At 37.2% G+C, this 24,484-nt stretch overlaps 1 protein-coding gene across 7 annotated transcripts in view; it reads right to left on the minus strand.

Annotated features, from left to right (window-relative positions):
* Positions 1 to 24,484, minus strand: part of CTNND2 (catenin delta 2) — a 638,637-nt gene that overhangs the window by 303,312 nt on the left and 310,841 nt on the right. For all 7 annotated transcript variants that reach the window (XM_068196795.1, XM_068196789.1, XM_068196805.1 and 4 more), the window contains 2 exons: positions 2,450 to 2,484; positions 1,850 to 1,966 (listed from right to left, as the gene is read on the minus strand). In XM_068196795.1, the coding sequence (XP_068052896.1) occupies positions 1,850 to 1,966; positions 2,450 to 2,484 (152 nt within the window). The remainder of the gene's footprint in view (positions 1 to 1,849; positions 1,967 to 2,449; positions 2,485 to 24,484) is intronic.

Raw genomic sequence — 24,484 nt, forward strand, 5'->3', positions numbered from 1 at the left:
ACCCTGTTGTTCCCTGTCTTTGCACCTAACTCTTGCTCCCACAAACAGATCATCCAGCCAAGAAAAACTCAGCTTTCAACATTCTGTATGGACCTCCTGCTTCAACGAACCTTGATTCCTCTCCTGATGATCCTCTACAAATCCATGTCTATTGCTCCTCTTCTCTATCACTGTTTTCTATTTGCCCATGTTCTTTAGTCTTTCTACCTACTTCCTTCGACATTCTTCCTTCTACCTGCATTCCTATTTATGTTTTAGCTTATTGTGATGCTCCCCAGAAATATCTTTAGTATTAGTTTTCTTCATATACACAGACTTCACTCCATGTACTATCTTCATCTTTCTCTACCATTTTTTTCTTAGTTTCCATCTCTTAAGCCAGTTTCTGGCAGTTCTCCATACAAGTTGGCCCCACTCTGCTCTCAGTCTCCTCTATTGCCATCTACCCAGTTGCATTTTTCTATCATAAAATCATATTTTGAAGGCATTTTATTTTCCTTATCATGCTAGTCTGTTTTGTTTCTCCTCACCCCCAAATGAAGAAAAAAACAAGGGCTTACATTGTTTCATCATTTTCCCCATTTTGTTCAGATCAAGCAACATTTTAACAGATGTCAATCATACAGACTGTGTCCAGATTAAGCAAAACCATAACAAAAGTGTGAGTGACACTGTTGGTCCAGAAGTCTTGTGCACATGAAAAATGAAAAATTTTCTATTGTCCCAGGATTGCCAGCTTGAATTTGACAGCAAACCTTGTTCTAAAATAATGAAAAATGTTTTGACAAATTAAAATTCTGCATCCAATGTGCAATGTCTTCCTTTTGTCACCTGATGACCATATTACAGGTGATGACTTTTCATTGCTAGAGATGCTTGCAGAAGGTGGCTGTCACAGTTCGTCAGCCTTTTCAGATGAAGGGGAGATTTTCCCTCTTGATCTCAAGAAAGCTGAATTTGGGCAGCCACTTCCAAAGATGTGACTCAGTCAGAAGGTATTGGGTAGCAGGGATCAACTGAGCAAGAGGGGAGGAGATGTAGAGGAATACTAAAAAAAATAGCAAAGCCAGTGTCAGGAGCTGCAGAGGCAGGGAAGTGAATGTGGGTTTATATGTGGCAGAAGAGGACAGAATATCAGATAGGAGCCTGAGAAAAAAGAAAGGAATCTAGGGAATTAACCTGCCTTTTCATCACCTAGTGCTAAATCTGTTAACAGACCAGTTAACATGCTGGAAAACAGTCTCGGTATGACTCATGAGCACAACTGCTGGTAGACATCTGCTCTACAAACACATTGAGTGGCATGTCCCTTGTTCACTTTTGCTGTTGTGTAGCCTTGATTCACTTCCACAGTGGCTGGTTCTAGTCAACAATCCATCCACTCACTGCACAACTCTGCAAACAGAATGGCTGGTAAGTGACCAGTGAGCCAGTCTTGGAGAAAAGCCTTCACCTTTCTTGCGCCAGCTGCTGTTCTGAGCATTATCTTTAAGTTCACTTATTTCTGTCTGTGTATCCACAAGAAAATTTTAGTTGTAAAGAGCTACCAGCTACCTGGCGAAGTGGTTACAATCAGACTTCCCCACAGCCACCCAGTATGTTTCATTTTATTACCTTTGGATGGTGAAAAATTGCTGTTTGAATGTTGTTTTTATGGTGGCGATGCTGAAGTTTTGTAACATGACCTTATAGTATAGTAGAGCAACATTGCAATTAGAAAATATTTTCCTTTAAAATATATTTTGTGCGCTTGTTTTTCCTCCAAAAAACTAGCAGCACTTAAAGACATGCATTCAGCTTTAAAGCAAAAAATTTTTGGGTTCTAGAAAACATATTTCTAGCAACTTACTTTCACTGGCCGAATAGTCCTGTGGATCAAGTATCCCTGATTCCTGCAGCGATCTAATACAGGAGTCCACCAGCTCCAGACCAGTGGTGAGTTCATCTTCTATATCCTTCTGACCATCTGTAATGACATTAACGTAAGAGAAGAGCAAAAAGGTAAAGCCATTTACAAGACAAAAGCTAAAACCAGTTGTATGTGACTAAGCATTCACAGCTGATGAAGGAATGGAGGCCAAACATTCCCAGGACCTGGCCATACTGAAAATTGTGCCATCCTTTGAAAGTGCAGCCTTGGATTAATAAAAGCAAAATAAGAATATTTAGGTCTAGTAGTAAAAAAAGCTAGAGACACATTTAGCAATGCCCCTTCTTAAGACTCTGTATTAGTTTCAGTGTACTTTTTGTCAATCCTAACAACTTTTGCCAAATCTTGTCACTTTTATAGTACAGTTTTCACACACTAGCAATGAGAAAAAAACACACAAAAACCCCAACAAAAACCTCCACATACGTCAATGTGCTTGTCCCCTCTATCTTCTTTAGGTAAAAATTATATTTCTGGGAGAGAATGCAAGTAATACATATATGTAGTTAGGTACATTACCTTGTGTTTGCCAGTGAAACTGCTCTTCTGTTGAACTGGAAAGAAAAAGAAAAAAGTGATCATTTTTAATCAAATTGTTTTGTACTGTGCCATGAATATTCAGATATGAATCTATTCTGAAGGAACTGATTTAAGTGAAGAACACACTTAAGAATAAAAACTTATTCAGAATACATAATTTTATAAATATTTTAAATTAATTACTTGTACAACATTCATTCAGCTGGAAGGAAGCATCTTTATTTCTTTATCAGGTAATTTGAATCATACATGTAGAAATTGGCCTCTTGGTCTTGATATACAAACTACCCTATTTCAAAGCAAAATCATTAGCATTCTTCAACTTTTTGGATCCTTCCATTTGTCTGACTCTCCATGTTTATCAAGAAAATCATAAATTGCTTTCTCAAGTGAATAGTTACATGTGATTTCTGAAAGAAATTACGAGTGTGAGTCCTGGTTCTACTGATCATTATGTGCATTTTTATATTATTCAAATGTGCAGCTAAGTTAATTCAATTGACCTACACAGGAGAGAAAATTTAGATGTGTTTGTGCTTCTATGTATAAGCACTCAAGCAACAGAAGGTCTTGGTTTTAAAATAATGAGCATGCACACTAGAGGATGGGTTAGGTAGGGTTTGAGTTTTTTTCCAATGAAATGAAAGATACATTCAAATGAATGATAAAATAAATTGTATATTCAATTAGGCAATGACTACACTTTCCACCAAGGCATGTTCTGTTTATGTTTCAATATAGGTCTTTCTCACATGACAAGAATACAAAAAGACTTGAAGTTACTCAGTTCTACCCATTCTTTTGATAACAGTGAACTGATTATTACACCCATGACTGAAAGATTTTTCTGTACATTTTATAAGATACTTACAGGGGAGAACAACATTATCTGTTGTATCCATAAATTAAACAACAACAACAAAAAAAAAAAAAAAAAAAAAACAAAAAAAAACCACAAAACAAAAAACCCCAAACAAAACAAACAAAAAAACCACAAACAAAAAAACCCTATTTTAACTTTTCCAACAATAATTTTTTTTTTCATTTATTTTCTGATGTTGAGACTAAGTGCTCTTTTGGATGAGTAAAAGGATTTAAATCTCTAATTGTTTTCCCTTTTCCCAACAGATGAAATTAAATACTTCCTTGTGGAGGTTTATTTTTATAGTAAAGAACTTGTGTAAATTATTTGCCAGATTTGATAGTGTTTATAAAAGAGAAAAGAATTACTGTTTAATTTACATAAAAATAGCTCTAAAAGGACTTTTAATTTTTACCTGGCATCATAAATGTTAACCTGGCAAGTTCAAATCTATACATCATCATAAATTTCCTAATATCCACAGTCTATGGTTTATACTGACTCACTGTAGTGAGATGTTATAGATTAAGAAGCCAGTCCTTTGATGAGATAGTGAACTAAAACTCTTGCATTCAAGTCCACTGAAATTAACAATATCGAAGATAAGTGTTGCCAGAGTCCTCAGACAAACAATAATAACTGCGAAGTGCTGAACTGGATGAAATTATTTTAAATTACCTTTTGAAATGAAGTCCTAGTGGTGACTAGGGACAGTGACTCTTTTTGAAATAACACTTTTTCCAATTTTACATTCCTTTTGTCTGATTTTTAGATTTACTAAATAACTGCAGCTTCATCTGACACACTGAGACTTGAGAGCAATCTTCCTTTCTGTAATTAGCACAATCCATAATACGTAATGTACTACTTTCCACTCTAGAGTCCTTCTGCCAGTATCCAGATTTCTTTGTGATAGATATCACCTCATTAGCCAGAAAAAAAAGTAGTATCTCAGGTGGCATTCTTGCTTGCAGAATGAATTACTAGACGTTGCTGGCAAGAACACAATGATGTAAAAGCCTATGCCACCTCATCCAAATAAGTTAGAAAAGAAAATCAAGTTGTGCATAATAAGTAAATTAGCACTTCCAAGAATTCAAGCTTAGCCCTTTTTAAGTAGCAAACTTGTAGAAAATATAACAAAGGTCATTATGTTCAATGAATCACATCTGGCTGATTCGTAGTAATCCCCAGTATCACTTATCAGACTTCCACAGAAACACTGTACAGTATCCATATAAATCTCAGGATCACAATGAATTTTCACTACATTTTGACTTTTCCAATTTTAGTCATGCTTCTCCTCACCAGTACTGTAATAGTCTTTCAATAAATAATGTAGCTTTTAGAGTCATGATGGCAGATCCACCATCAGAATTTTTATCCTAATGCTACCTTCTTATTCAACATGTGGAACATGAACCAGGCTGAGCAGGGCAGTGGTGAGTCCCCATCCCTGGAGGTATTTTAAAACGTGTAGGTGTGACACATGGGACATGGTTTAGTGGTGGACTTGACAGTGCTGGGTTAATGCTTGGACTCAATGGTCACAAAGGTCTTTTCTGACATAAAACATATGATTCTCTGTTAAAGGTCTATTTGCTCCTACAAAGATATCAGTATATTCTGGTATAGAAAGAGTGCTGTTTTCTTTAGTTAAATTCATGTTCTTTAGCTTTTTAACAATCCAGTATAGCTGGATATTGAAGCAATTATTTCTTGGGTGCATTCCAATGCCAGAGCCTTGCAAACAAACATTTGAAGGGTTTCACTAGAAAACTTTATTAGAATTTGCCATTGTTTTAATCTAACTACTCTTTATTTTTCCTTTTCCCCTTTTTTTAACTGACCTTCCCCTGCTTTTGGTCTAAAAAAGATTCCTGACTGAAGCAACCTGACTTGTTTGTGCAGGAAACATTTAGGCTGTCACACAACTGTGCCAAATCTACTTGAGTGAATAAAAGGGCACACTTTTCTGTCCTTTTCTTTCAGGTGTTTCCCAGCTGCAAGAGATCAGTACAATTGACTGTATAGTTACATCAAATACATGAAAAGACAAAAAAACAATTAACAGAAATATTGTCTTAATACATTTTTCAGCATGTTCAGCAAAATATATTTTCGCTTCATATTTTTTTTCCTAAAGAAAAAATGCATTAGCAAACCACTTTTCTGAATATTCCTATGCCTTATTATGTAAGTTTGCAAATTTTAGTATCTTTGACTGAGGAAGATGAGCAATAAAATCCTCTATCAAGCTGTTCTGAGCTATGGTAACCTGAGCCCACCTTAAGAGTTTGAGGAAGGGATTTTACCCAGAACTACATTAGTATAGCATTAGAAAATCCTAGCATAAAAATTGACTGACCTGAGAACTCCAGCAGTTAGAATTACTACAGCCCTTCACCCAGACACAGAATAATAATTGTGATTTATTTCTTTTTTTATTCTTGGTAGTCATTGCATCCTGTATATACTTCAAATGTTCTAGGTACAAATAAGACTACTGTTCTACTTAATTCAACCTGACTTACAGAAAGAATCCTCCATCACTATTCAACTATGCAAAACTTGATTCTTCTGTGCTTATATTGTCTTTGGAAAATTCAATGTATTGAAGGAAAATCACAAGGAAGCTGAATAACTTAAGGATGAGAAGATAATGCTAAAACCCAAACAAATGAACAAAACACTTGACTAAACAAATGAAGAATATTATTATATATTTAGTTCTTGATGTTAATGTTTAAGCTAATGAACCTATTTTCTGTAATGATGCACTACGTTTAATGGATGCTTTACCTTTAATAACTACCTAGGAGATATTCCAGTAAAAATTGTTTTACCTCCCTAGGCAAGAATGAACAAAGTAAATATCCACAGAACAGTCATCTTGATTCCAGCTGAACTCACACGTTCCCATTTCTGCACGCATGTCATAAAAGCACCAAAGCAGTGACAACCCTCTGTGTGTGACCTTGCATATGGGGAGGGTGAAAGGCAAATGAGCACTGCACGCTGCGGGGAGCATCACCTGGGGAGCTCTACCTGCCTCTGCACAGCGAGGGAACAGCAGCAGCACAGAGCATTGCAAAAATGCAATTTTCTGCAGCCAGCTGAGGATGTCTGACTGTTACCAGCAGCTCTGTACATCAAGTTTATCCCTTTTCAGGCACAAAAAGAAAAATCCCAGACTGACCTACAGTTTGTCCATAAACGCAACAAACCAGGCCTTAGGGAGCCTTCATTTTTTCCTGTGCCTCAAGTCAAGTTCAACAAGAAGTGGGTACCCCTTCATGATGGACTTGATAGGCACTCACCATGATAAAATCAGCCAGCACTTGCACAGCAAGGTGAGTTAAAGACTATCAAACACCCCTCCCAGCAATTTACAGGAGTCAAAAGCAGTTTTGGTGGTGTAGCAGTGAATGCTCCATATGACACCAAAGTAATACTTTCCTGGACAATATTCACCAGCCATATTTCTGTAAAAGCAACCAAAGTCCTCAAGGGAGGTAACCCAGAAGTGGGGAATGCTACTGAATACTGTGGCAGAAGAAAAGCTGCCTGAGACATCCTCAGACTGTGTTGCTATTAGGGCCTGTACAAACACCCAAAGATTCACTTCCAAAGCAGGTGCTGGGAAGCAGCAAGGGCACCTTGGACTCAGCTGAGCTCCTAGAAGGTGGATGTGTGCCTGTGGCACTGGAAGCAGGAACAATGGTAGGCAAAGGTAAGTTACACCAAACCCCAGCCCAAGACACACTTTGCACACTACCTGGCCACAGAAGTACTTGCAGCATCACTTGGGTTTAGTTTTTGACATTACATGGCCTAATGTGAGACCAGACCCACTTCAGAGGAACGCCTTGATAGGTTTAGAACCATTCCGTGCAAGAAGGAGCTCCACTGCCCTGTACACACTTCTCCAGCAATAGTATTTACTATGCAGCCTGCAGAAATTCATTGCTCTTATCACATGCACAGCAGGCCAAAGCATTCATTGCCTTGCTGCTCCCCAGAAGAACACCACAGCAGAGAAACTCACTTCTTGTTGGGAAGGGAGGTGGGTTTTCTTTCATTCACTGTTTCTAGCACACTCCTTGCTTTATCACTGAGCCTGCATACAGGCTGCCAGGGCAAATTCACACTTTTGTATTCCTCTAATTATCCAAGAAATGTTTGTGTGCCTCTCCTTTGTGTGAAGTCATTCAATTACAGTTGTCACTCATTTTTTAAAAAAGTGCTATAGCTATCTGCTACACCAAAATATTTTTCTTATCTTCTAAAACAATTCATGAAATTATATCTAAAACAATTAATGAAATTATATATATAACACTACTGTAGAAAAGCTATGAAAGGATTTTACAAGGAGTTGTACCAGCACATGATCTTTTAAATTATTTCTACAATGGAGCTACAAAAACATTGCTGTATATAATTACAAGCAGATACTATCTCCCTGATTTTTAAATTGGTTTTTTTGTTGTGGAAGGTGGAAGAAAAAAGATCCAGAAGCATTTCACAAAAAGCAAAGAGGCTGAAAAACTAATATTCCATCTAAAGCAAAGGAGAAGCAGATTTTAAATCAGCAGCACATTTCAGGTTGTCTGCAAAATAGTAAACAACTTTTAGTATCGACTGTCTGGTGGGGAAAAAAACCAAACAACGTAAGAATAAATTTTACATTAAATAATCCTGCAAAAAAGTACCAGACCTTCAATAAATTGCCATAGTAAAAAACAATCCTCAAGAGCAACTTTTGGGTTTTGAGGACAATTTAAAATAACATCAAAATCTATGACATTGGTAGACACTCCCTTCACCTCTATAAATGTGATACTGTAGGCTCTCTCAAATATTGAATAGCAGCACTCTATTAGTCAGCTGTGGTATCAACTTGGCTACCTTATCAAGAAGTTGTTTTTTTGATGCTCCAACAAACCTTATCCAATTTCCTACAATGATCCTGAAAAATGTAAAAAAAACAGTCCAACAAACCAAAATAAATAAACAACACCCCCACAAATCCACACATATGTTACTGATGGCCACTCTCTTGTACCTTGAAAATTTCAAACTGACTTCTAAAATGATGACAAAGTTCTTAGCTATAGATGCCAAGAAACCATTCAGGTGGTTAATTCCCACCTTTATTAGCACAGCCTTGCTTCAAGTTCCTGCAGGGAAAGAAACCAGTCTAATTTTTTTCATAGAAAAATTATTGTTATTCCCTAGGCTTTATGAAATCAATAGCAGAACTTTGTGGCTGTGTTGTGAAAGTTTTGTACTTCTTTTCAATGATGCAGGGAAATATTTGCAGCCAAATTTCCAAACAGGTCACAAAAATCAATGCTTTCCTCTACATTTAGTACTTGCAGAAATTTGCAGACATGATTTCCTTTAAAAACAAGTTTTAATCTGCTCTAGTCCTATTTATATTTAATTTCCCTATGCTGATTGTGCTTTATAAAAGTGTTCTGTTTCTTCTTATTTAAATGTGATTTAAAGTTCAGGTGGTACACCACTAAGAACACTGTTCAAGTACACAGCATGCATGGAAAGGCACCTTGGAAAGCAGCCTTGCATTCCACACAGTGCACTGCTTAAGGGCTTGCAAAGCAGGTGCCAGAGACTGTTATTTAATGGATAAAGCATAACACAACCTGTTTTCCTGTAGCTTTCGACCATCACTCCTGAAATGGTCTACAAGAGCATCAATTGTGGTAAATTTTATTTTGTTACTGAATTAATTTCCCAGAGACCAAACCCCCAAAAGCCATTTACTTCAGTTTTGAAAGAACTTGGTCATCTAGGGAGAGAACACTTGGTTCTACACTTGCAACCAGCCAGTTTCCTTTAGCTTCAGTTCTGCAGACAGACCTGGCATGACAGTGAACCAAAAGAATTTCTTCAGAGTGGAAGCCTTCAAAGCTCTGCTGTTCTAAGGAAAAGAATTTAGAGGGTGATAGGTACTTTGTATATTTATTTAACTTTAAACTTGGACACAATAACATTAGGGAAACAAGTACCATGTTATTGCCCTGTTCTCACTCTTCCCCTGATATCCCTTTCATTCCAGACAGGCTACTAGGCTAGATAGACCCCAGTTCTGAATCAATACAACCACTCTTCTGTTCTTATTCAGAGAAGGCAAAATCAAACCAAATTACTTAATTTTGTAATTTCCCATTATTAATTAATTAAGAAAAAGGATGATGGTTCACAAAAAGAAGGAATTAGCTCAAGGCTGGATTTCTGTTAATACTGTTAGTTCTTCTGTTTTGTTTCAAACCTATTTTTATTTGAGAAAAGACCTCATTTCCCAAACTGAACATAGCTACACAGGAACACATTTAGAAGAGAACAGAATTAGAATATTTCAATTGCAAGGGACTTACAATGACCACTGAGTCCAAATTCCTGACCACTTCAGGGCAGACTGAAGGTTATACAGCAGGTTATTAGGGTCATCATCCAAAAGCTTCTTAAACACTGGCAGATTTGGGGCCTCAACCACCTCTCTAGGAGCCTGCTCCAGTATTTGACCACCCTCTTGTTAAAGAAATGCTTCTTCATGCCCAGTCTGAACATCCCCCGACACGGCTTTGAACTGTTCCTGGGTGTGCTCTGTCTCTGGATCCCAGGGAGAACAACTCAGCTCTTCCCTCCCTCCTTCACCTCCTCAGGGAGCAATGAGCTCACTGGTCAGCCATCTTAAATTTTAAATTTTGCCACTTCTACACAGCAGAGCAGTTCAGATAGCAGTGTCCTGTGATATTCCTTCAGTCCCAGTGGTGGTATTTGGATCTGATCCAAACCCAACAAGCATCTAAAATAGAATTAGAAATGGCAAATTAGAGAAATCAATAGTCGAGAGATAGAATTACCTCTGCCCTAAGGCAACAGAGCAGTCTGGTGCCTAAATCACACTACAGCCTATCAGTACCCATAAAACTGTGTTCTTCAAGCATGCCTTATTGACAACATCGCACAAAAAGTAGGATAGTGGTTGCCATGCTTTAAAGAAAACAGTACCATGCCCTAAAAGATAAAGTGAGGTCTAGTTTCTTCTTTGCCTCCTCCCTCTTAATCCAAAAGTTTAGTTATTAAAGCACTCATGCACAATGTGATGGAACCAGTTTTGAGAGATATTTTGTGAGAAATCAAAGCAGTGCCTAAGTTCAGTGTAACTATTGGACTATTCCCTGTCTTTCCTATTGAAACCTCTATTCTCTATAGGAAACAATACATTATTTTGGTTAAGAAACTCCATTTTAAAAGACATCACCAGAGTTACATTTCCTTCACACCAAGTTTTGAAAGATGCCTTCAGGGAAAATGTGCAGACAGTAGCACTGAGGAAAGGTATTTTCCCAGTGGAGCAGAAAAGGTTACTAAAGACCAAGGAGTGAGTGTGATTTTCTTGTAAGGTGCCTGAAACAACCTGTGTTTTGATGCTGGGTAAGACATTCAGTGAATATGAGATCGATTATTTTCTGAGGCACATAGTTCCCTACTTATTGTATGAGGACTGTGGATTGAGTGTTAACTCAAACCATGGATGCGTGGAGACAATCACCTAAAAATAAGAAATACAACACATTTTTTCAGTGTATTTTTGGTTCTGGTTCTTGGTACCATAACATTCATTTCCAAATAAATATGGTGTAATGTAAATGAAATTCCTTTAAGGAAACCTACTTCTGTAAATGAAGATATTGCAATTTTTTAATTCCTAGGGATAGCTAACTGCCAGAACAGGTAAAAAAGACACAGCACTAGTAACATGAAGCTCCTCATCTTCTCAATACCAACAAATTGCACAAGGATATATCTTCTGCAGAAGAGTTAATCCTTAACATGAAGATCAAGCCAAGATCCTCATGCTGACCATTGTTTTAGGTAAATTATGTAAAGTATGATCACACTTTATATGACTATTTCGGCTACAATATTTGTTCTGTGTTGTCCTTGGTAAATAATAGAAAGGGATTTTCTCAATGTCTTGAGGGGATGACTCATTTTAAATTCAGCACTTCCTTAGGGAAATAAAGCAGACAGAAGCCAAACGGCCTCTACCTTGAAGAAAGTGTATTCCATGCAGGAAATTCCCAATACACACACACAAAGCTTGTCACTGTGTGAAATCACACATCACAGCCCTTCCCAGTTCTTATCCATTACAGCCTCTTCACATTAGCTTTACTCAGCTGCTTCCAAGAAACCTCCCTTAACAGGGCTCCTCACCTTCGCCTCTTTCGTTGTAAAGAATTCTTTCCTTTTCTCTGCATTCCTTTTCTCCTCTACAAAAGAAAATACAGAACCAGGATGTTTTTTCTTCTTCTTTTTATTTAGCTACTTCCTTCCTTGCAGCTTATGCCTGTTGGAGCCAAGAAGCAAACTCCTACTGTGCCTCCACAGTGGTCAGAAGGCCCCTGTAACTAACAAAGAATAGTCTCAATGTCAATATATTGTCTGAATTTGGCACTGAAGAGACTGCATGGTAGTCACCTATACCTTATAGGTTGTCTTTTGTTTCCATATTCTCCACCAGATGTGTGAACATGAAACGTTCCCATGAAACAGAAGCAGATTCCATAGGAAGCAGGAAAGATTTTGTTGATCTTTTTTACGGGAGAATTTGGCAACGTTTGGTCCAGTCCCCACCTGAAGCTGGGCTACTTTCAAAGTACTGTGCTGGATATAATGTAGCAAGGCACATGGGAGACCCCATCAGTATTATGCTGTTCAGCATTTTTTCAGTTAATTATCTTTTTTTAATAGAGAAAATAAAGACTGATAAAAGGTGAAATTAGAAGAGTTTGGTAAATTTAGATGAAGGGAGCACACCTGGCTTTTATAATTCAGCAAGGCTGAAGAACAGGAGAAAAAGAAATAGACATAGGAAGCACATGTGGGACAAGGACGAACAAGTTCAAGCTGGTCACTCAAATTTTTGATGGAACTTAAAAAAAGTATTAAAACATCATGGAAGCATCCAATCCCATGCAATCTGAGTGGAGGTGTCAAAACTATACTCACTCTGCTATTAGAAGGTTGGTGGATAAGTTTATTAGAAAGAGCTGATATTCGTTCCAGATTCAAGGAACTGAAGGACAGCCCAGGATGGTGCCTCCAGTTCTTTATTTGAAATAACCTTAATCTGTGATGCTGGGAAATTGATGATTGTTACAGAGCAGTATCCACACATAAGTGATACCACCAAAACCACCAGGCAATAGAGTTTTCTAGAAGCAGCCAGTACCAAGAGTAATGTACATAAGAACTGATGAGTGGCACATTTACATTTCAGTGGATGAACATAAAATCAACAGAAAAATACTTTCTGCACCTAAAATGTTAGATGAATGTAAAGGTAATTGGGTCTGTTAGGCGGGTGATAAGCAGCTGGATCAACCCATGAAAAATGGCTATTGGTTTATAATTTTAGCAACAGGAGTGAAAGTTCTTATTTGTAAACTGTCTCTTTGTATATAGAGTTGACAAATTATCCAAGTAACTAAAATGGCACATGGTAATAACAGCTATTTAGCTATATGGATAACCTTTAATCACACATTTATTACTGAAAATGACTAAAATTATATTAATGCAAGCTGACAAAAAGTAAATGTAACCTTTAGACATATTGGGAGCATTGCTGTAAGCACAGAGTCTTTTTATTCTGGCTTTTTCTGCCACTAAGGTGTAGAGGGGAAAACAAGAATCAGTTCCCTATGAAAATAATATTTCTTCCATTATTCATTGCCTACCAGAAGAAATACAACACAGGAGACACGACACAAGTAAAACCAGGTTCATAGGTCAGACATTTACCAAAGACAGATGTAAGAAATATGCTGTATTTTAAAAATTATATGCAGGTATTAAAAAGAATATTCCTAAAGAGTAAAGGGATATTTTTTTAGAATTAAGAAGAAAATATCTTACAGATATCATACTAGTAATGCTGAAACAAATATTATTTTCAATCATCTTTATTCTTAGAATAATATTACAATATAAAATGTTATGAAAGCTACTAGACAACTAAACCAATCCTTTGAAATTTTGTTTTGTTAACAAAAGGATGAAATCACCTTTCTACTTACATATTCTTTACATCCAGAACTTGAAGTCTCACAAGATAGTTAAATATTGAATCTTTTATTTCATATATAATCTACACATTTCAATACTGAATTACTTCTGTTGCAATTATTTTCCAGTAGAACTCTATGTCCTGATCCAGTCCCAAAGGTCTGGCAACCAGGTGAACCATGAAGGGATGTACTCTATTAGCCAGAGTTAGACTAAAACTCTGACCAGATCAAAAAACAAGTGCTCAGTCAACTTTGGAAATCGTACACACAACTTTTTGTTCTATTTTGCTTTTCTATAACCCCTCTATTGCTCGCTGTCTGCATATTGAACCATGCAGCTGATATTGCTACAGCTGAATTACAATTTTTTTTCCTAACACTTGTGGCCTGTTTTGGACAATCTTACCAATATTCATGAAAACAAAAGCATGCCCTTGAATTCCATATTATTGCTCCGTTAAGCTGCAAAAAAGACCATCTTTCTCTCCACAAAATGGGGAGACCAAAGCAGAGTGTAAATTGGATAACTAGTGAAAGCCGCCTGTTACTTGTTTATTGCAAATTTTTCCAAAGCAAATGTGGCAAATACTAAAGAAGTGACTATATTCCCAAATATTACAGATTCTCATGTTGCATTGAAAAAAAAATGCAGGAGGCTTATCTCAATGCTTTTATCACTTGTAAATATTTAAGAGACCAATTAGTCTGACACTTATGGTAGCACTGAGTTCATATCTAAGAACCTTTTAATAAAATAATTCAACTGCAGAGATGGCTTGTTTGATAAAACAAAATCCTACCTACTGCAGTCCTCAAAGCACTTCAAATTTGAAAGTTGTAAAGCTTTAAAGTATTAAGACAGGGTAGTGATCCTCATCCTGTGCACAGTACTTTACTTTCTGTAAAGTCTGCACAATTACGCAGAAAAATGTTAAACTGTATTTGGTTAAATAAAAGCACTATTTTTGCTGCTGACTATGCTGAAACAGCACACAAGGGAAATGAAACTCAAATCTCAAGTAACTAGCTGAGCTTTACATGGGCAGATACAATTCTTTGAAAGTCCTTTGTTTTGGTGAAAAGGTTACTGAACCATAAGAATATTGAGTTCTTGGCTACCTATGCAAATCCCTCTCTAGGATGCCTCAACATCACTTGTTCAAAACAATTAATTACAATTCTTTCTTTCCCATGCCTGGTAGATCCAGAATCCAGTTAGTTTTCACAAAAGCCCATGCCACTAAGTAATATTTTCCTCTTCGTGCCCACCTAAATCACCATGTTCCATGTTCAGAAATACTGCATATACACAGAAGTTACCAGTTTTGCATTTATTTTATCTTTATTTTCTCTAATTACACCAAATGAAATTTCAAGGGGCTTTCAACTGAGTTATGCCATCATTCGCTCTCTTAGCTTCTTTCTCTTTGAATATCTTAATCTAGGCTTAAAAGCTGATTGTAAAATTGAGATTTTATATTACTTATTCGGTGCATCTTGGAAATAGTCCAATCAAAAAGCTAAATCTGTTCTCACTGCAAAACAGAGCTAATATGAAAAGCAAGGAAACCGATTAATTTTTTTTCTCTCTGAATATGAATCACATAAAATCTGTTCTAGACTTCACAAAATTAATTTTTCACAGTAGAGAAATGCTAAAGCTAAGAGTTGAAAACAATAATTTTGCTTAAGAATGCAATGAGTCTTGTGGGCATTTTGAGGAAAAACAGTATTTGCAAGTTAGATTCAGGGCTGTCAGTGTCAAGAGCAGAGACAAATTTTTACAGCCCATCGTGTAGCAAAACCTCTGCTCAAATCCAGATCAATGAGTGCTGGCTGGGAGGTATTCCTAGCCTTCAATTGTTAAAAATTGTATCCAGATCCTAATGCTTTTTTTTTTGTTTGTTAAAAAAAAAAACAGCGACTAAGCAAAAAGTTTATAAAGAAAACATGAGAAGACCCACTGATAAACAAAATTCTAAGAATCTCAATTTCAACAGTTTCTTGTGTTGAGAAATATAGTTGAATACAACCCTGTGGACAACAACTGGATAGTTTTGACTTCAATACACTGTTTTTTTGCTGTTAGGGTGGACTGGAATAGAAGTGACCTGTACAGAGAAAAACATTGTTATCTGTCCCGTTTTCAACAAGAATGGTGTTCTACTCAAGGATAATGGTAAGGAGAAATTGAATAATATGGTATACTCTATGTACCATGATGAACTATATTGTGTCCAGTCCATAAGTGAAATAAGCAGATGTAATCACACATTTTGTTACTCCATCAAGCAGGGGGTGGCAATTTCTAAAGAGACATAACAAAGTATCATATCTATTTAAGAAAGGAGGAAAAAAACCAAAACTAACAACTCAAGCCTAGGCTGGCTTCCAAAGTTAAAAATTGCTAAGAAGTCAAAAGGAAAAGAAGTAAATGCACTTGATTTTATTAAGGTTTCACAGAGCACAATTTATTTCAGGGAGTGAAAAAAAAAGGCAAAGTAGATCTAATACATCTGGGAATTCCATTGGGCATTTAACCCATTATCAGATGACATTGCCAAGTTAATAGCTTCAAAAAGAAAGTGGGAAAGAGTACAAGATTCAAACACTGCACATAAAAAGAGCCAGACAAGAGACAACTGGCAGTGTTAAACTGAAGCTGAGCAAGAGAGACACAACTCAGCATTCCCCAAAAGTCAGTCTTGGGGGAATACAGTTTTCCACAGAAGTATGCAAGACAAATTCAGGCAGTTTGAAAATAAGGCAAGATCAGTACCTGAAATGTATTAAAGCAGTCCTTTGGTATTAGATAAGACTGGACTTCTTGACCTCTGTCTAAAAGTAAATTCTACTAAAAATTGCATGTGAAATGTCAGTGATACACACTAATAGTGGCCAAAAGTTTTCTGTCCTATTTTTCTAGTCATTGTTTTCACCACTGAAGAAAAGAAAAATTTGAAAACACATTCTTCTGCAGCACTGTGAGCCCATAACACCTTTAAAATTTCCATATTACACATAAAGACTGCCTTCTCAAGATTGACATGTTCTATGAAGTCCTCTTTACAAGAACAAAAGTGTTTTTGAGAAGTAATACACAATTAAAATAACCTGCACAAGAATCCAGGTTGCACTCCATCACTGAGTGACTCCTGTGTGCGGGTCAGTTCCAAGCAGCTGCAGAGCACAGAGCTGGGGATGCTGACAAGAGGTGACCTTGGTGTGACAGCCAGCACCCTCACCTGCCTTTTCACAGGGTGAGTTAACCTGGTGCTGGGCAGAATCCAGAAACAGTGAAGCACATGAGTGAGCACATCAGCTGTAGTAGGAGAAAAGGATCAAGGATTCCCTGGTATATCTATGTGAGAAACACTCTATTACGGCACAAGGTGTTTGTACACATGGTGGGTGGCCTGACTGCCTAGTTAATTCCTTTCCACTCCAACACAAAACTTCAATATTGCTGCTACCCAGCACCTGTAGTCAAAGAGCTGTATTTCTGAAAACCTTTAACATGAGTTCCTTGGGGTTTTTTTTAGATTTTGCTCTGTTTCCTTTTTTTCAGAATTATTAATCTCCTCCTACCATCTCCTGCATATTACAATAGCATTAATGGCACCTGTGACAAGACCAAGCACACAGAAATCTCAAATACTATTTATCCAGTGAATAAATATATTTATTGCAAACAATTAATGGATCCTTTTATTTCTTCCTAAGCAGAGTTCAGATTCAGATTTTTACTCAGATTAGTAGGAGTTGAAGAAGGTAGATTACTATGCAAGTGAGGTTGTCCATAAAACATGAGATTAAAAATGTTGGTATATTAAGCAACTTGATTCCAAGTATATGAAGCAGGTATATTTGCACATGTCAGTACTTAGATTTGACACAGATTTAACTCCTATAAACCCAGAGCCAATGCTGCTTAGGAAAAGCAGGTAGTTCGTTCTGGCTTGTACAGTGTGTTTGGCATTACTGGCAGTGTCCTCCTAACCAGGACATCATATGTAAGAAGGTCTGGCTGCATTTAAGATCCAGTCTCAAGTTGCATTGCAGACAGGGAAAAGAAAACGTCAATGCAATCCCCATGTTTGCTTTGAAACTTTGAAATAATAACCTGGAGTCACTGGGACAGCAGAAACAGCAGGCCATGATACCATCTTCTCAGGGCTGAGCTACATTTTCAGAAACATATTTGAAAGAAAAGGATTCTTTCAACAACTTCTTCAGCCAAGGCCAATGAGACATATGTGGCATCGCCTGAAAACCAGCTGAAACTTGTGACCAGAAGCCTGCCTTCATGGCAATTCACTCTTTAGGGCACTGACACAAGATACGCATGTAACAGACAGGGCCACCTTTCTCACAGCTGCAGAACAACCTGCTAAGCAAAAGTGTGGCATCAGCTAAGTGAAGGGCTATCTGACATAAGATGGGCACCATCCCCTTTCTCCTTCAAGCCCTTTGTAAGTGTGCATTTGAGCAAAGAACAAACTCTTACTTCTGGGAGAAAAAAAATCCTTGTCAGTGTATAACTAGCTCAGGACACTTGACATAATTACTGTGTGTGGCAAATTCAGCCTTATGAGAGCAGCTGACTGCACAGTTATTCTGTAGTTTTCACTTTCTTTCATGAGGCTCAAGCTTTTCTCTTAATCCAAATAAATTTGTAATATCAGCCCCATTATTTTATGAAAGCCTTGACCACCTGAATGAGTCCTTAAAAAAAGCCAGGCCCTGCGATGATGTGGGTTACACCTGCCCTGAATTCAGCCTTCTTTCTCCATATCCCCCAATGCCCCAGTCCTATTTTATATCTTAAATGCCTCGGCAGGAATCCCCATCTGTCAGATTCCACATTGCTCCACTGCAGTGTATGTCACCTGTGTCTAACTTACTGCATCAGAGCCATCAGCCGGGGTGACCACAGCTCAGACACTCCACTATTGCCACCATACTTTTCTGAGCCTATCACACTGACTTCAAGTGCATTTCCATTTCTTTCCTGCTCAGTGACAAACTAAACGTAGTTAAAATGCTCTGCATTGTAGTAGCCAAATAATACTGCCTTCCTTAGGAGTACAAACTCCTCTCAACTTCTCAGGCAAGCAGACTAGCCAGCGTCAGCACACCTTGTTGGTCCCACTCGTGTACCGGCAGGTCATCCACTCCACAGCCACACTCTTGGCAATGGAAGTCACAGGCTACTAGACCTGTGAGACAACTACTCCCCCTACAAATTGGCCACGTCTATGTAGCAAGTTCTAGACATACTTACAGCAGCAAAAAAATATTTGATTAATTCTATAAGACTAGAATATGGCCCAATCAGTAGCTAAGAGGTTTATTTTTGTTTTATTTATTTATTTAATTAAAGAAGCTATGCTCACTCCTCACATCACAGTGTGAATCATATTGAAAATTAATTTAACCTTATAAATATTCCAGTCATAAAGGTTTTTTTCTATCCTTCTCTGACTTCCATGTAAAAATTCTATTCCACCATTTTATCAATTTTCAGCTTCAAGGTTGTGAGTAATACTTTGATTTTTATACAAATGGATTACTGGATCCACAGCTGTCAGTACAATTATGGCCAAGAACTTTGTAGCCTAAACAAAACTACAGAAACATTTAAATATAACCCACTTAAATGAATAACCAATAAACCAGTACTTCTGGTAAAAATAACATATTTCCAGGGAGACAGTTATTAAATATGTTTTTATTGTTCATCAAGTATGAACTTTGAAATTGTGAACTACTATGTATAGCCATATGTAAAATACAGATTAGGTACCGCAGCAGTAATTTTATATTATTATGTCCTAAAAATTCAATAAAGCAATATGTAAAGAGACATTTAAATAAAATGAGATATATACTTAAAGACTGAATACAGATAACAGTAAATTTAGGAGATGTTATATGTGTAAGGTAGAAGAGGAATATCGTGAAAATCAGAAACATGTGCTAGAGGTTATTTCCCTTTCAGTCAGCCAGACCCAAAATTAATACATTTGGTACTCAAAATGAAGTCAAAATGAGGCCTTGCATCTGAAAATCCTGCATTTCTATAGTATTCATAACTAGACTCACCTTAGTTTCCAAGTCCAATATCCTTTACATCTGAATGGTTGTTTTGTACCCCTTGTGAGAGTACAGGAAATTAAGAAGTGGTCTTTTGTTGTTTGTATACAGCACATCTATTCCTTAACATATATTGCCTCTTCAACAATTCAAGGGAAAGGCAGATGGGTGAAAATACCACATGAATTATATCAGTGCGGAGATGAGCATTTTGAGCATCATAATTTAACTGTGTAGATAATAGGACAGAGTGCAGCCTCAGCAAATTTAGAGATTATGCAAAATTGTGAGAAGTGTTTGAGAGACCAGGGGATTGTGTTGCCATTCAGAGAGATCAGATCTCAACAGACTGGAGAAACGGGCTGACAGAAACCTCACAAAATTCAGAAAGGGGTTAAGGAGGAACAATCCCACCAGTGCAGGCTGGGGTCTAACCAGCTAGAAAGAATCTTTGCAGAGAAGTCCTTCTGGTTAATAAGTAGCACACAAACCAACAACGTGACCTTGCAGTAAAAGGTGGCCAACAGGACCCAGAACTCTGTTAAGAAAGTCATTGCCAGTGAGCAGAGGGAGGTGATCCTTCCCCTCTGCTCAGCACGGGTGAGGCCACACATTGTGCACAGTGGGCACTTCTGGGCTCCCCAGGACGTAAGTACAGAAACATGGAGTGAGTCCAGTGAGAGGCCACAATGATGACAACTGCACTTGAGTCTCTGCCATGCAAGGAAAGGCTGAGAGAGCTGTGAGCTTCAAGAAGGAAAGGATTGAGGGATCTTATTGATTTGTGTACGAAACTGATGGAGGGGAGCAAAGAAGAGCCAGGCCTCTCAGTGGTACTGAGTGAGAGGACAAGTGGCAATGAGCTTAAATTAAGACTGAAGAAAATCCACTTAAACATGACGAAAATTGTTTTACACTAAGTAACTAGAAGAGGTTGGTCAGAGAGGTTGTGGAGCAAACCCCACTGGTTCTTTCTTAAGAAACCTGCTCTAGTGGACCCTGCTGGCACCAGACATTTCCACAGGTGCCCTGTAATCTTGACTGTTCACTGGTTTTACATCAGAATGTCAAAAAGATGGAGCACATTGGGATCTCAATGTGATTTAAAAAATACTCATGTTTTGTAAAGGAACAGGGAGAAAACTAAACCAATTTCTAGATTACCCTAAGACAATGTTACCAAGATCAGATAAATTATAAACTAGAATTTAAATCCAGGCATGCTGAAAACTGCAAAATAAATAAAATAACAAAAATGCTAAAAGATCATTGTCTTCAACCTTTACATGCAACATTGTGGCCACAGAGAAAGCATGAACTTTCTCTGTTGAGAAAGTAAAGCGTGAACTTGAAGTGCAGCTCTCAGCCCTTAACCACAGTGGTCCCCCTGGCTGAAGTGCTGTCTGTTCCACCCAACATGTACCCGGCTGTACATGCGAAGGAGTTAATGAAAATAAAAAGCACCTGCTTTTGGAATAGAAGGATGATACCAGCAGGTACCGCACTCTCTGACTGCTTAACAACATATGGCTTCATTTTGATCTAGACTTGTGGATGCATACATGGGAAAAAAATGTCATGTAAGTTATCCTTGCATGCCTCCTCCCCTGCTGCTTGCTATCACAATCAGAGACCTAATAAAGGAGGCTCTGTACCATTATTTTTCAAATTAAAAGTATTTTGAAGACAACATAGGCACATTTTTCAGAAGACAGAAAGTGATGTTCATATTTGCAAAAGAAAGTAGAACCATAAACAAATTTTTTAAAAGAATCTTAGCAGAAACCTACTGTCCTGGAACTCAGGCTCTTTTAAGGTTCAGAACTCAAATGGATTATCGTCCTATCATCTTATGGTCAGCTGCAAGAAACTGAGTTTTGATTTAAAACTGAAAAGACATCCTGAAAATAAGAAAGGTTTGCAGCTCCCAAAACCCCTTGCCAGCACATATCAACTTAGCTGGATCATAGGCAAGCATCGGAAATACCACTTCTATTTTCAGAACATCATGCATCCAGGATGAAAGCTGGGTTCCTCCCACATCTAAATTGCTCAGTAAATCTTATATTTCAAGAACAGTCTCATGATAAATGTCAATTTTGTGCTAACTGCATTCTGCAAATATTTAAATTGAGATGTGTACAAAAAAACAGGTATGGTTTTTAGAACTGAGGATGTACCTTAACCAAACAAGAAAAACATTTAAGCCATGTTTTTGTATACCCTTAAGATGAATTAAGAATATAACATTTCATACAAGTGGAATGATTAAATATGAAGATATGTGATACTACAAAATAATTACAGATAGAACTTGGGGAAAAAATTAATAGACAGATGGTCTCCACTTACTCTGAAAAGTTAAAAAAAATTATGATCATTCTAATCCCTGCACAGCAAACTATTTTTAAATTCCAGATTTTTGTGATGTAATAAAAAATAATCTGTTCAAATCAGATAGACATGGAAAATGAAAGCCTTGTTCATATTTTCTGCCAGTGTTGATTTCGATTAAAATTATCATTACCTGACACTTGAACTATTAGAAATCTTTTTTTCATGAAAAGTGTGACACAAGTACTCCTTCTAATTAGAACAGGGATTGCTAATAAATAGCATCTTTTATATATGAGTTATATCAGTATAGAAAAAAGAAATTGCAACTTTGAGACAAACCAGCTTATCATTCAAAAGAATCAAAATATTCCATTTTTGGGTTCTAAATCTCAGAACTGAATAAATATCTACCATGACTACACCTCTAAAACTGTCTGATTGTTTATAGTTATGTTCTTCTACTGTACTCAGCAGAGCACAGGCAGATGATAGGATAAGGATCTCTTTTTTTATTGTCTAAATTGGAATCCCAATTAGAAAGACTGTATCCCCAGCTAGCTGGTGGTCTGTGGATTGAATTGAGTGGGTAGCTTCAGTTCAATTTTTCCACAGACAAACCAATAATAACTAAAGAAAGACAGCTTGGTTATCAGTCTTAATACAGTACGAGGAAGGCCTGGAGACAATCACTATCTCTACAATGTTATATCATAACATGTATTCTTGAAATAGGCCTAAAAATTAGTACCTGAATATACAGAGCATTTTAGTCTTTCCTGTACTTAATATCCTGTTTATGAAGTCAATATATTTCACTTGTTTCTGGATATTTGTAATGCATTAAGAGAAATCAGAGGCCCCTTATAGCAAATACCATCTATGCAAAATTCTGAGGTGGTAGCTGTATCAAATAACAAAGGGCAAAATCTGAGCAGTACACAGTAAGCATTGCTGCTAGAAAGGCATCTCTAAGAAGTCTGGATAAAGCTACTGAAGATGCAAATACTGACTTTCTCTCGCTTGCAAAATATTGTCAAATCATTATGACAGTGAATGCACAGCTGTACATAAATGTTTAGTAATGATGATGGTATCCGTGCAAGAAATGAAAGAATATGGATAGAATAAGTGGCTCCAGAGTCAACTTGACAGAAAAAAAAAAAAGCTTCTTCTGCAAAGATCTATAGATAGTAAATAATATAACTGGTTACTGAAAGCTATTTTATTTTTAAAATATTTGAAGACATGTTATAGTGTAATCATTATGAAAAGGCCAAAGAGAATTCTGGCTAAAAAAATTCAAACTGCATAATCAAGTGGAGAATAATATACATAGATTGAAGGAATGTTTCTAAATGGAAACATCATGGGAATATATTTTGAATGACATTACTCACTACCCAATATTTCTTAAGATCCAGCTGCAAAAATCTGTAACATTTCTATTTAATAGCTGAAGCTATTGCATTTTACTTGGTCTACAGAATTCATGTCTCTCCTTGGTTGTCATTTCCTGGAGTAAAAGATTAAGCTAAAAAAAAAGTATTGGAAATAAATGTTTCAAGGAGCAACTGTGAACAGAGTATGAATCTTGTACTTCCCTATCAGCTACAGAGAACAAACTCCTAGAAGATGCCTGAAGTAGATCAAAATTTTGAAGGGAAGGAGCCAAACTCTGCCAGTGTTCAGAAGTGTTTCCTTAGAACTACAGAACAGTGAGATATATTCCCACTGTACGGCACATTCGCAAAAGTCACAAAATTAGCATGTAAAAGAAACTCCATGTTTGACAGAGGCAAAAGGCCATTCACTGGACAGTTAAAAGTAAGCACACACCAAAGGAAGGGAACTATTTTCTCCTGCTCCTATCTCTGAATATTACATACTTTTGAATTACTCATTGTGAGTACCATATAACTTAATCAGGCTTATCACCAATGAGTGTTGCAAAGTGCTGTGATGCTCTATTGTTCTTCCTCATGAGCACATTTGCCAGGAAAAATGAAAGTGATTACATGTAGAGCTCCCAGCAATGTGAACTATATGCAAGCATAAATATTTAATTTTCATATTGTATTTTTGCTAGGACTATAACATTGACACATGCATTATCTGCATGCTCCTGGTTCCTTAAGTGTTTTGGACAATTTCACATAAAAATAAGAATGCCACCTCATCCTGTAAAATTGACAAAATGATGATGCTATTTTTTTTTGATGCTGGACAAAAGAATTTAACTGAGAAAGGAGAACAAAAAGGTCTTAGCTTTATTATGAATGACTGTAACAACTGTTAATGTCAAATACAGCATCACTCACCAGAAGTGGCAAAGACATGTAAATCTTTGTATTTACTCTTTGAGGGGATCATCCACCCTACCAGCAGGCTCCCAGAGCAGTCCCTGTACCCTTTCATCTCTAGATCTTACACTGTGTAGTAATCCAAGCCATATGGCTCCTACCTACATCTCCTCAGCTGAACCCCTGAACAGGACAGTCAAGTAAGGAGAGGCTGCTTAGGTCTGTGAGCCCTTCACAACTGATTCTCAAGTGTAAGTCAGCCACCAGTGAACACTACTACAGGTGGTAGGAGCTGCTGAACTCACTGCTG

This window comes from Anomalospiza imberbis, chromosome 1 (assembly GCF_031753505.1).
Source record: "Anomalospiza imberbis isolate Cuckoo-Finch-1a 21T00152 chromosome 1, ASM3175350v1, whole genome shotgun sequence".
Lineage (NCBI taxonomy): Eukaryota > Metazoa > Chordata > Aves > Passeriformes > Viduidae > Anomalospiza > Anomalospiza imberbis.